This window comes from Alosa sapidissima, chromosome 1, assembly GCF_018492685.1.
Source record: "Alosa sapidissima isolate fAloSap1 chromosome 1, fAloSap1.pri, whole genome shotgun sequence".
NCBI lineage: Eukaryota > Metazoa > Chordata > Actinopteri > Clupeiformes > Clupeidae > Alosa > Alosa sapidissima.
This window is the reverse complement of record NC_055957.1, coordinates 31,624,609-31,637,196: the sequence shown is the minus strand read 5'-3', so window position 1 is coordinate 31,637,196 and position 12,588 is coordinate 31,624,609. Positions and strand designations below refer to the sequence as shown.

General features: G+C 44.1%; 1 protein-coding gene across 2 annotated transcripts; it reads right to left on the bottom strand.

Annotated features, from left to right (window-relative positions):
* Positions 1 to 1,445: 1,445 nt before the first annotated feature.
* Positions 1,446 to 12,556, bottom strand: rnf126 (ring finger protein 126). Of its 2 annotated transcripts, XM_042103165.1 has the most exons (10): positions 12,152 to 12,556; positions 10,491 to 10,549; positions 9,337 to 9,400; positions 8,315 to 8,556; positions 7,839 to 7,907; positions 5,693 to 5,762; positions 4,175 to 4,268; positions 3,785 to 3,900; positions 2,070 to 2,244; positions 1,446 to 2,036 (listed from the first exon to the last, which is right to left on the bottom strand). In XM_042103165.1, exons 1-9 carry the CDS (start codon positions 12,347 to 12,349, stop codon positions 2,092 to 2,094), a joined length of 1,065 nt encoding a protein of 354 aa, XP_041959099.1. In that variant the 5' UTR covers positions 12,350 to 12,556; the 3' UTR covers positions 1,446 to 2,036; positions 2,070 to 2,091. The 2 variants fall into 2 exon arrangements, with proteins under 2 accessions (XP_041959099.1, XP_041958497.1); XM_042102563.1 differs by having other exon boundaries at positions 1,446 to 2,244; positions 12,152 to 12,554.
* Positions 12,557 to 12,588: the final 32 nt, after the last annotated feature.

The window sequence follows — 12,588 nt, the reverse complement described above, 5'->3', positions numbered from 1 at the left end:
ACTATACAGTAGTTACCACACTGTTTAACTATTGGAAACAGTCAAATTCGGTGGCATGTCCTGCCTATGCCCCTAGTATGTAAAAGTCTAATTTCATGACTTTTCCAACATTTTCAATGGACTTACCGAATTTGATGATTTCTCCAGGCCTGGAAAATGGTACTTTACAATTGCATGACTTTTCCAGGTTTTCCTTGACTGTGGGAACCCTTTCTACCTGAATTCTTGCATATGCAGGAGGATAACACATCAGCTCCTTCAGCACTACATCAGAGAGAAATGACTGCATGGATACCTAAGTGTCAGACACACAGCACACCACTGCACTTTGGATCACCAACATGTCCATACCTGTTTTTTCCATGTTCATGAGGGGAACTTACACAATTCTACTTTCAGTTATTAGTTAGTTCATTACAACAACTTCAGTTATCTTCTTGCATAGTAGAGTAAACGTACACACACAGACTCTCAGAATCTCCCGTACATTCTTAATTGACTTTATTATGGTTTATAAAACAATCACTAACTTTGAATAAGTTAAAAAAAGGAGATGAGAGAACATAAAATCACTGAATGTGCATGAGCGAATGAGGGATTAAGCCCAGTAGCGTTCCACCCTGGAACAAACTGGAGATCAAGCCAAGTACATGGTTTAGTGACTGACTAACCCCGATAAGTTAACTCGGCAGAACTAGTAAACCTTCCTAACAGAGGAGTCCTATGGGTTTATTTATTGCTAGCATAATGAAGCCATAGGGTTCTTCTAAGAAAAAGGTTTACCACTTACCAGTGACTGAGTTGGAAACTACACCGCTTGGAGAGGGCGGCTGAAGATCAAGGGTGGTGATTGGCTGGTGTAGAGCCAAACATTCAGTCGGAAGAAGGGGCAGGGTTAAGACTATGGCAAGGAGCTCAATCCACTCTGGTGATTGGCTGATTCTGTGAAATTGGCGAACCCAGAGAGCGTGGTCACAGCTGGATCGGAACCGGTGCTTAACTGGATCAGATCCGCCTGGCAGCGTGACACAGGAATACGGCCTTGCCCAATCACACAGGAAATGGCTGGAGTCCAGGCAACCTCATCCAATCAGAGAGAGGAAATGGCTGAAGTCCAGGCAGCCTCATCCAATCAGAGAGGAAATGGCTGGAGTCCAGGCAGCCTCATCCAATCAGAGAGGAAATGGCTTGAATTCATACAGCCTCATCCAATCAGAGAATGACGAGGTTTATACTGTATGACAAGGTGATCTGTGAGATGCACTTCTCTTTAGCAGTTTCATTTTTCTTTTTTCCATTAACACCTTGTTCTTCTTGGCGCTGTCAGTCATGTGCAAATAAATACTGAAGAGATAATACAAAACAAAACAAACAAACAAACAAAAAAACTCAATCTGCTCGGTGTGCGAGCTCCACTTTAGAGATATATTCTTGAGTCCAACAGCTCTTCAGAAAACCTGTTTATTTATTTTGTTTTTCGTTTCTTAAATAAATATGATTCTATGTATGTTCACATCTCCTCTCACACCACCCCCCCCCACAAACAGAACCCCCTAAAAACACTTAAGTTTGTCTCCGATAATGATTTGAGCCCCAGTGCTTCTCAGAGCGCAGTCCATATTGTGTTGTGTCGTGTTGTGTGGTTCCCTTGGCATTGCTCCTGGGCCACAGTGCCTCCTACAGTTCCTACAGTTGAGTTGGGTTGAGGTGCAGTAACTGCATTCAACTTCACATTCACTGTGGTTTGAGAAAGAAAAGATAGCGGCCCTAGGGGAGCTTAGGAGTAAAAGAGGGAATAAGGAAGGGTGGGGGGGGAGTGGGAAAGGGAAGGAAAATAAGAGGGGGGGGGGGGGTTAAGGGAGTAAAATGAAGAGTCCCTCCCTCTGTGGAGTTGAGAGTTTGTTTTCCTGCATGTTGCTCCTGAGGGCTGAAGGAGGGGTAGGGGGGAATTGGCCTCGAGAGCCTGGGCTAACCAGGGCTGGTGCTCTGGACACCTTGATGCATGTGTGTGTGTTTGCATTAATGCCTTGCTATGTATGTGTTGTGTGTGTGTGTGTGTGTGTGTGTGTGTGTGTGTGTGTCTGTCCTGTTTTAGGAGTTGTTTGTGGCATTCTCATTGCTGGGGGAGCTGGAAGAGGAGGAGGAGGACGACGAAGGGGTGAAGTTCATTCCAGATAACCCAGGAGGATCCGTGGCTGTGTTCTGACCGCTCAGGCTCTTCCTGCATACTGGACACGTGTCATGCTGAGAGAGGGATGGAAAGAGAGAGAGAGAGAGAGAGAGAGAGAGATAAAGAGAGAGAGAGAGAAAAGGGGGGGGGGGGAGAAACAGGGGCAGACAGATAAAGATCAGAGTAATTCAGATGAAAAAACACATAATTTACACTTCTCATTTCCATAACTCCACACACAGCAGCTCATTCATGCCCTGTGTAGCACTAACAGCAGGCCCTGCCACACCTGAGAGAGACAGAGAGAGAGAGAGAGCTTAAATTGCAGCAGATTACATAATGACCTGCCACAAAACTAGAGTGACATGTTAACATTTCAAAATCTTATGTTAGTGTTTTATGTACTAATGTATATGCATTTCGATAAAATCAATATTTCAAGTATAAGGTAAGAGGTTTCCTTTTTTCCTATGGTTAACTTTCTTTTAGTTTTTGTTTTAGAAATATAAGTTTACGGTCATAAGTTTTCTTTTATTTCTGTAGATTAGAAAAAATTGAAGTCTTATTGTTGAAGTTTAGCAGTAAGTTTACTTTTCTTAGTTGCTGTTGTTTTTGTTTGTGTGTCTGCAAATTTGAATTTGAATTTGAGAGAGAGAGAGGGGGGGGGGGGGGGGGTGCACCTTTCCTCTCTTTACATCAGCAGGCTCACCCCGCCATTCCAGTCTTTTCTCGTCTTCTTTTCTTCCATTCCTCTCCTCTCCTCTCCTCTACTCCATCATTATTAGGGCTGTGTATTGGCAAGGACCTCACGATACGATATGCATCACGATACATGAGGTCACGATACAATAGGGTCACGATACAATACATCACGATATATTGCGATAAAATACATATTGCGATATATTGCAATACGTCTTACCGAAACTGTAAAAAGAGCTGAAAACACAATTTGCTGTGTTTGCGTTTGTGATTGTTCAGCTGTCAAAAAGAAGCCTAGCGTCTTTTTCGATTATCCGTTTGTGATTGTTCAGCTGTCAAAAAACAGCGTGACGTAGGGGCGTTTTACCGCTAGAAGTTGAAAATTTCTCAACTTTAAAAACAGCTCTGATATGCCTGCGGTGGCGTTTTAAATGAAGCCGAGGACTTAAACACGGTCTACTCTATAGGATTATAATGTAAAACGGACGCCAGCAGCCACAGAAAAGAAAACGGCTAGTCTGAACATAGCTTAAGGCTGCACTTTCTGCCTGTTATTATTATTAATATGTAATCATTTGTAAAGCACTTTTGGTTAACCCTGTTCCGTAAAATATAATTGTTGGGGGCGCTGTGGCGCAACAGGCTACAGCGCCCATACCATGTACGGGTCCAAGTGCCCACGGGGACCCAGGTTCGAGTCCGGCCTGCGGTCATGTCCCAATCCCACCCCATCTCTCTCCAACTCCTTCCTGTCTATCTTCACTGTCCTATCCGAATAAAGGCAAAAAGCCCAAAAAATATACTTTAAAATATAAGTGCTATATAAATAAATTGACTTGATCTGTATTTAAATTTACATTCAGGCGACACAAACTTTACATCACATACACACACCTGCGGCCGTATCCTTACCTGTTCAAGCCAGGGTACTATGCAGTCGTTGTGGAAGAGGTGATTGCAGGGGAGCTGCCTGACGTTCTCTCCTTGGCCGTAGTCCTCTTTACATACCGGACACTCCAGTCCAGCACCTGGCACACGGCAGGGGGAGAGAGAGCTTGTCTGTGTTCTTTTGATTTATTCTATGCTATGCTAATGACACTATGCTTTAGTAACATGGTACAAGAACTGTCCTGCGCCAATTAAGCTATCTGAATTACAGAGTGAGACTGAGACTTGAGCTGATCTGTGCGTGTGTGAGAAAGTGTGAGAGAGTGTGAGAGATGTGTTTGTGTGTGTATGTGCATGCGTGTGTGTGTGAATGTGTGTGAATGTGTGCGTGCGTGCGTATGTGTGTGTACTCACCCACGTGTTCCTGTGTGATCTGGATTGTGGGGAGGCTCTTGATCTTCTCCCTGTCAGCTGGCGGAGGCCCCGTGTTCTCAAACTGATTTAATAACTACACACGCACACACACACACAGCAGACAGGGTAATAGTGAGGTAAGTGCGCGCGCACGCGCACACACACAAACACACACACACACACACACAGAAACCACTGTGAGTATGAAACTGTCACCAAGCAGAAAACACACACTTAGGGCTTTCAGACATACGTGTAAGACCGGAGGTTCTGCGGATGTTAAACGGTGGGGCCGTATATCTGAACGACATAAACGGTCACATGGAAGTCCGAACTTAGCCGGTTGTTCTACTGCTCCCCCCCTAGTATTTCCTCCGGAGATTATGTAAATGTGCTGTGTCTGAACGAAGCGTAGAACATGTGGTTAAAATTCACACCTAGTGACAGGGCGTGTTGATGACGTTTCTTTTGTGCGTCTATGTGGTGGGGGCACTTAAATCTGACTTAAGGCCATAAATGCCAGTGTCATGATGGAGTGGCATAGTGCTGTCCAGAAAATCTCCGACCTGGAAAGATGCAGACATCACGGAGCTACTGTCCATGAGGGCAGACAGCATTGTGATAAAACATGTGAAGGGAACGGCAAGAGACACGTTGATGTAGCCTACAACTGCATCGCAAGGCCAAAGGAATTCAAAAGACCAAATCATCATAAGCAGAAGGCGCTGAAAAGGCAGTACCCTACAACGACGTCGTTGACGACAATAACAGGAGTATTTAATAAATTGTTAGCCAACACGGTCAGTTTTCTGTTCATTGATAGCCTTCTCATGACCTCACTGCTGAGCCCGACATTGTTGAGAATAAATATGCCTAGAGAAAATGAAAACAAAGAAAGCCCAATTTTGTTCCAAGCTCCTTACGTAAATGCAATATAGACACATGGGAAGAGGATGCTTTTGGAAAAATAAACTATGAAAAAATGAACCACTTCACTGTCATGTTAGTATTTTGTTTGTTTAAAAACGTTGTAGGCTATATGATGGCCTTGAAGTCTTTGAGTTAGCATACTGAATTGGCTGGTAGCCTACCATAAAGTTTGTGCATGCTTTCTCCAACGGAAACCAGATTTGGGTTCCATAGCCGAGTAATTCTGCTACATAACGTTAAAAACAGATAAATGTGTTTATTTGAAGCACACATACAAATACTGTAGGTCAGCTTCAAGTATGCACACTTACGTGACTACTTCAAGTATTAGCCTATGCACAATAGATTTTTCTTGTTTAGTGAACTCAGCAAGTCCCCACCCCTCACTCGACAACCACACGGAGATTCTGTAATGTGCGTGTATGTCGTTCACACATAGGTCCATATAAGGTCAGTATAACGGACGGGTAGAACCTCCGTTTGACAAACCTCCGCACATACTCCGGAGGTTATATCTGAAAGCCCTTACCATCACACATGCATACACGTGTGCACAAGCTCCTTGCAGCAATAAGCCTGAGGACTCACTTGTGTGATGATGGCATCTAGTCCATTGGCACCCCATGCGTAGTCCATTGGGTTGGAATGAAGCATGCCCCTGCAGATAGACACACACACACACACACACACACACACACACACACACACACACACACACACACACACACACACACACACACACACACACACACACACACACACACACACACACACACACACAATCAGCTCCCCAAAACCTGCTCTCATCTCTTTAACACCAAACACACAAACACCTCAGCATCCTATGAAAGCCTGCTCGTATCTCTTTCACACCAAACACACAAACACCTCAGCATCCTATGAAAGCCTGCTCTCATCTCTTTAATACCAAACACCAGGGTAGGAATTTCACGGCGGCCACGACGGCCATGGCCGTCGTAGCCCCTTGCGTTGGCCGTGATGCCCCTTTGAAAATCAGAGGTTTACAGGCCACGGTGGCCTTGGTGCCCCCATCTTTTAATATTCTGCTTTGCGTCCTACTAATAGCGATTTTTATTTAGCCTGTGGCCTGTCAAAATAATCTTAGCATTCACAGCGCAAATTAATTTAGTCTTTTACGCAGTGGAGAAAGTGACAGCGCAAGAAAGAAAGTGCGTCCAAATTCACCCATTCTTCTCAGTTGAACTACTTGCGAAGTAGCCTACTCATCATCACACAGACATCACAATTATCACATGCTCTTTCTCAGCTTTTAAACGATGTTAGCCGATAATTGCTGTGTTGAACGGTTCGCGAGAAAAGTAAATATAATTCAATTTAATCATACATTCTACTGAAGGTTTTGTGTCCATGATCTCCCTACCCATTCATCTCTTATACTTCACGAACCCTTCTTTTAACACATGACAAACCATATATCAGAATAAACAGCAGACCTTACCGAACACAAAGGTGTTAAGCAGTCCCCTGTACAGTTAGCCGTTCCAGAGTAATCCAGTTTTGAATTTGCAGTAAATTTAGACATGCATGGATGTCTCCAAATTTGGTCTTTAAGTTTTACAATGTGGTTAAATTGTTCCACATGATTTCATAACGGGCCAAATACAAAATAAATGTTACAAATATCGCCTAGATATTGGTAAACCAGAGGACAGCTGACTGAGTTTGTGAAAGTAGCCTTAATGATCACAAAATGCTAAGCATGCATCTAGGCTATTTGAGTTTCTTAAAGCTGAGCTGTGCTTAAATTGTTCAATACATGATTTCATAGCAGGCCAAATATAAAATAAATGTTATATATAGCCTAGATATCTGTAATTATTAGATGATCAGATGATTTACAGTTCCATGTAATAGGTCATGTTTCATGTTTTTGTAATGTTTCATACAGTGATGCAGGTCTACTGCAGTGAATAGGCTAAATACAACTTTATCATTTTTATATGCTACTACTGTATAGTTAACTTTGGCCTTGGTGCCCTGACATGTGGCCTTTGTGCCCCCCACCAAATATGCACAACTGAAGGCCAAGTGGCCTTGCCCCCAGAATGGTGAAATTCCAAGCCTGCCAAACACACAAACACCTCAGCATTCTATGAAAGCCTGCTCTCATCTCTTTAATACCAAACACACAAACACCTCAGCATCCTATGAAAGCCTGCTCTCATCTCTTTAAATCCTCACCTCCATCTTAGCTTACTGTATCAACTGCTTTAAAACTAGCATTGTATGCAAACACAAAATTTGAAATGTTACAAGTTAACATGTATCTATTAAAAGGGACACCAGGCAACGTTTTCGTGTTAATTAATCATCTTCGTAAGTCGGTATATGGTTAAATGACTCATTACAGGGCGAATGAAGACTCTCTCGCCCGCCCCTACTGCCTGTAAGAAGTATATCCCACTTGCAAGTTTGGTGTATCCTATCCGCCGACCGAAGCAGGATCAGTTTACATCCTGCATACAGCACAGAGGCAGGCTAACGAAACGCTAGCGATTGTTGCAAACGTGTGTATAATGGCAGAGCCAGCGAAGAAGCAGCAAAAACCCTTGACGCAAAGAAAAGGAAAAGAGCTTCAGACCGAGGGAGGGGGAGTTTCATAGAGAAAAAGCATCAAGCTTGCCTGGTGTCCCTTTAACTAATTAAACAGTCTCTATGTGTAAGCAGTCCTGGTTTGTACAAGGGCACATACCATGGTCCCATGCCCATATTAGGCATAGCAGTTGGTGCGATGATTCCATTCACTAATTGCTGTATGATTCTGTAGGAAGAAAAACATATCCTGGTTAATATTCTGTCAGAAGAATTATCAATTGTGCTTTTCTGATCTGATTATGTTTTTAGCTTCTTAACTGCATAAACCTGAATGTAGCAGATAAGCCAGTGTAAAGCTTCAGAGCTGTTAGATAAAGCCATGTGTAGCATTCTTCATCACAGATTATTACACGCTCTTCAATATGCAGCAGAATGCACATTCAATGTTGGGCCTTCCCAACATTCGGAGGTCTGTTTTTTCTGTATAACAGACCACCGTCAAGGAAAATGGGTTTTATGTGTATATTCACATCATTCATATATCCTCTAGAGTGTACCACCCTCATGTTGCTTAGCTTACCCCTCTAGAGTGTACCCCTCTAGAGTGGACCACCCTCGTGTTGCTTAGCTTACCCCTCTAGAGTGGGCACACCCTCGTGCCCCCGTGACCCCTGTCTTCGTGGAACGTGTCGCCCGCGTGGTTGCCGGGCGCCGTAACGTTGCCTTGACGCCATCTCCCTTTCACGGCGGTTCTCAGCGTCGCGGTTGTCCTCCGGCGGTTGCAGACCTGGTGTGAGGCTGAAGCCATCGTCGAAGATGCCCAACGCAAACTGACCGTAGCCGTGTGGAAACGTAAACAAGTGCTGGTCCACATTCTGCCAAACAGAGACACAACATTAATACAAATACAAACCTAACATTAACAATGCTTTTATGATTGCTATTAATAATTACTAACACTATCTATCTTTAATAGCTATTACACATTACTGCTATTACTGAGGGCAGCCGTGGCCCACTGGTTAGCACTCTGGACTTGTAACCGGAGGGTTGCCGGTTCGAGCCCCGACCAGTGGGCCGCGGCTGCTTCACCTCACTGTGTGTTCACTGTGTGCTGTTTGTGTTTCACTAATTCACTGATTGGGTTAAATGCAGAGACCAAATTTCCCTCACGGGATCAAAAAAGTATATATACTTATTCATTACATTTCATTACATTACATTACATTTAGCAGACACTTCTTGACCAAAGTGACTTACATATGTCAGCTATATTACATTGGATCACATTGTCCCCAGAGCAACTTGGGGTTAAGTGCCTTGCTCAAGGACACAACGGTGGAAGCCGGGAATTGAACCGACAACTTTCAGGCTACTGCACGCTAGCCCAGCTCCTTAACCATTACACTACCACCGCCCCTATTCATACATACTACTATCAAAAGGATTAAAGATTACAGCTTCTACTACCAATACCATAATAACCACTACAACAACTACAAGTGGTACTGATAATCACTACACACTTGAATGCATAACAATACAGATCATGTACTTTCTAGATGGCTAAAACTCAAGGAGATCTTCCAGTGAAGACTCATGCCTTGTGCCAATAAAGTTCCCAAGGGCACAAGCTCTATATGGGGGGGGCTCACCTCAAACGTGGGACGATTCTGCTCACTGCTAGAGGCTGTGGAGGAGGAGGAACCATTCTCAGCACTAGAAAGGAACCAAAGGGAGAGGATTAGTTCTCTTTAGGGGCTGATGGTCTCTGGGGAGTTTAGGTCTGAGAGCCTCTTGCAGAACAAGATGCAGTAGGGCACATACAGACTACACACAACAACTGCACTTCTTAACATGGTGCTCTGCAATAAACCTACAGATGCCAAGATCAATACTCTTTCATGTTGAATTTTATATTGTTTTGGATCAGAAGACCTTTTACTTGAATTTACAAGCTGCTTGGTTTTTATCATAGGTACAGTTGGAAAGGTTCAACTCAGTGTGACAGAACCTTCAGTATCTTTGAGTTCTAAATAAAGGTTATACTCATTTCACTGACTAAGCTGGTTTCATCCAGATATTTTGCTAAAGATGTTTGAAGCATTCCCAACATGTACAATGCGGAGCCAGAGATGGAAAAAAAAACAATGTGTGTGTGTCTAATTGAGGCTCTAGCAGGTGAATTAGCATGGTCAGAGCTTTCTGTGTTTCTGTGCCAAGAGGCTGACCACCTGAACAACTTCTTTTTTCACAGAGATCAAACACCTCAGTAACAACTCTGAAGCAAAGAACCCAGTGTAGGCAAGCAGTGCAATGCCTTTTTGGCTGCTGTATCTCTAACAACCTGTGCTACCCGTTGCTAAGCAACCCCCTAATGAGATGAGGATGCTGGCAGTGGTGGCAGTAGGTAGGCGCCTGTGAGGGCCAAATCCACTGCTTGACTTTCCCCCACTCTGACCTCAGAGCCCCTGTAGGGACACACTCTCCTTTCAGCCTCCCGGAGCATTTAAACAGCCCCCGTCTGACGATACAGGCATCTCTCCATCTAGAGCAGCCGAGGAAAACCGTGTAGAGGAAAGAGCAATGAAGCCCGAACAGTAGCCAACTGGTTCTGGTTCCAGTTCTGGCCCTGACGCGGCGATAACCTGGACTATGGTACTACCAGATCCATTGGTGTGCGTCTGTTTAAGTATGAGAGGACCCTGGAGGACCCTGTTGTGCCCCTTATTCCACCGATCCCGCTTCCTCCCACCCATTTTTAGCTGCTGTGAATGTAGAGCAAGGCCAGAGAGACCTGTGGGTTTACCTCGTCTCCTCAGGTAATTCCTCAATGAAACCTGATTCACATCGTGGACAGGTGTATTCCTAGAGAGAGGGCGAGAGAGAAACTACAGTAAATTCACAACAACAATATGATGTATCACTCAGATGGAAAAGAACAAGAAAATTCAATGTAGTATTATTAAAACATATTCAAGATTTATCCAATTACAGAACACAGTATAGCACCATGCCATGCCGAGGTCTGAACCCTCTATAGCAAGTACACAGGCGTGTGTTTGTATTAAGGCTTACACTACTGGGAAATACCAAGCTTGTGGATTTTCCATGTCAAACTATGATGCCGCTTACAGCTTTAGGCTTGTGATGTTACACAGCAGACAACAGGGAAGCCACTGAGAAGAGGAACCCTGGGAAGTCAAGAGCTAAGAAGTGGGTTTCTGGCGCGGAGCACCTGAATAAGAGGACTCACTGCATGCATAACAAAAGCAAGGTGTTTTCGGTAAAATTCCTATAGTAGTGCCCCCTGAGTCCCACGCGAGCTCGTTCAGTGAGGTCTGAGCTCATTCTAGAGCCTTTAGAAACAATGACGGGGCCTAGAGACCGCCACACGGGGAGTTTTAAACGGACAGTGGTATTGACAGTATTGTTTACATACCTCACGCACATTGTTGTGATACTGAATAGTGTCACTGGGGTGATGCTGTGACAACGTATTAGAAAAAGCAGCCCATGTCTTGCAGTGCAGTTTTGTCAATTTGGCTCAGACACTACTGGAAACGGGTATAGATTATTCCGTGAACGATGCTTGAGCCATGACTTCAGGGGCTAACGCAACTATGAACCAGTGGAAAGATAATAGATTATTTGCTGTAAGTGAGGCTACACACAGCTAACAGCATGAGCATGCTGGAAGCTGAAGACTATGGACTGCTTGCCATGGATCGCTTATGTTGCTGCTCATTGTTTATTCCCACCTTTAGGTTAACTTGCATACGATAAATCACACCTTGGGTCACAGTCATGCTAGTAGCCATGTTAACTTTGGTTGCAGCAACCAACTACCATAACAGCCAACATCTTCACAACCCATTCAACATTGAGCACAACATAGCTTGCTAACAAACAGATGTTAAGTTAGCTTGATGATCCGTTATACTGAACATGGGCAAGTAACTAGCTGACTGACATATGTGTAGCGTGACACACACTCTCTATCAAGTTCACCAGCATTTAGCCTACATCTCACTAAGTATGACTCGTTGCCAGTGAGGGATTTTCGGATGTCAGCTTGTGAAGTTAGCTCACTAGCTACTGCCTGCCAAACGTAACGTTAGCTAACGTTAGTGGTGGTGGCAAACACCAACGTTTAACCATCACTGCCAAGAGAAAGCTGTTGTCCTGTACAGGTGTCAAATGATGTCCCTGCCACAGAAATGTTTCAATTTTACATTCCAAGCGAGGCGGTAGTGCACACCACAAAACTATTGGGGTAACCCAACGTAACCTAGGTTGGTTAAGAAGTCTGGTCAGCTCGCTAACTACGTTGTATGCAGTCTGGCAGCTACTGTCGAGAGCAGCCTCCGACACCTTATCATGGGTGAATTAAGGCATAACGTCTTATCTCCTGTCTATTCTCAAGGCATTTCAGGATTCCGGAGAGAGCTGCCAAATATTGTTTCTTACCGGGAGACGTGGACTAATCTCTTCCGAGCATCGGTGACAGAAAAACCGGCAGGGCCGTGGGGGAGCTTCCGCCATCTTCTGATACACTGCGGGACTCAAATCGAGATACAGCCAGTACGGGTCACGGGAAGGGACATAAACCACACACAAAGACACAGTATGCGGGAGCTGCGTTCTAACCGGTTCTAACGCGTGCATAAAGCAATACACATTTTAGATCGTCTATTTTTTGCTCAAAGCTCATAAGGGCTTGGCATTTAATGCATTCATTTCACTACACGTGTAACAATTTCTTATTTTGATTTAAACGTTTAAAACGTGTTTTCTTTCCACGCATGAAATGTGTCCAACTGCCCCACACATTCACAAAATATAGTGTTATGAAACGGTGATGTTCGTCATTTTCCAGTTTGTTCTAAGCATGAACCAGATATGTA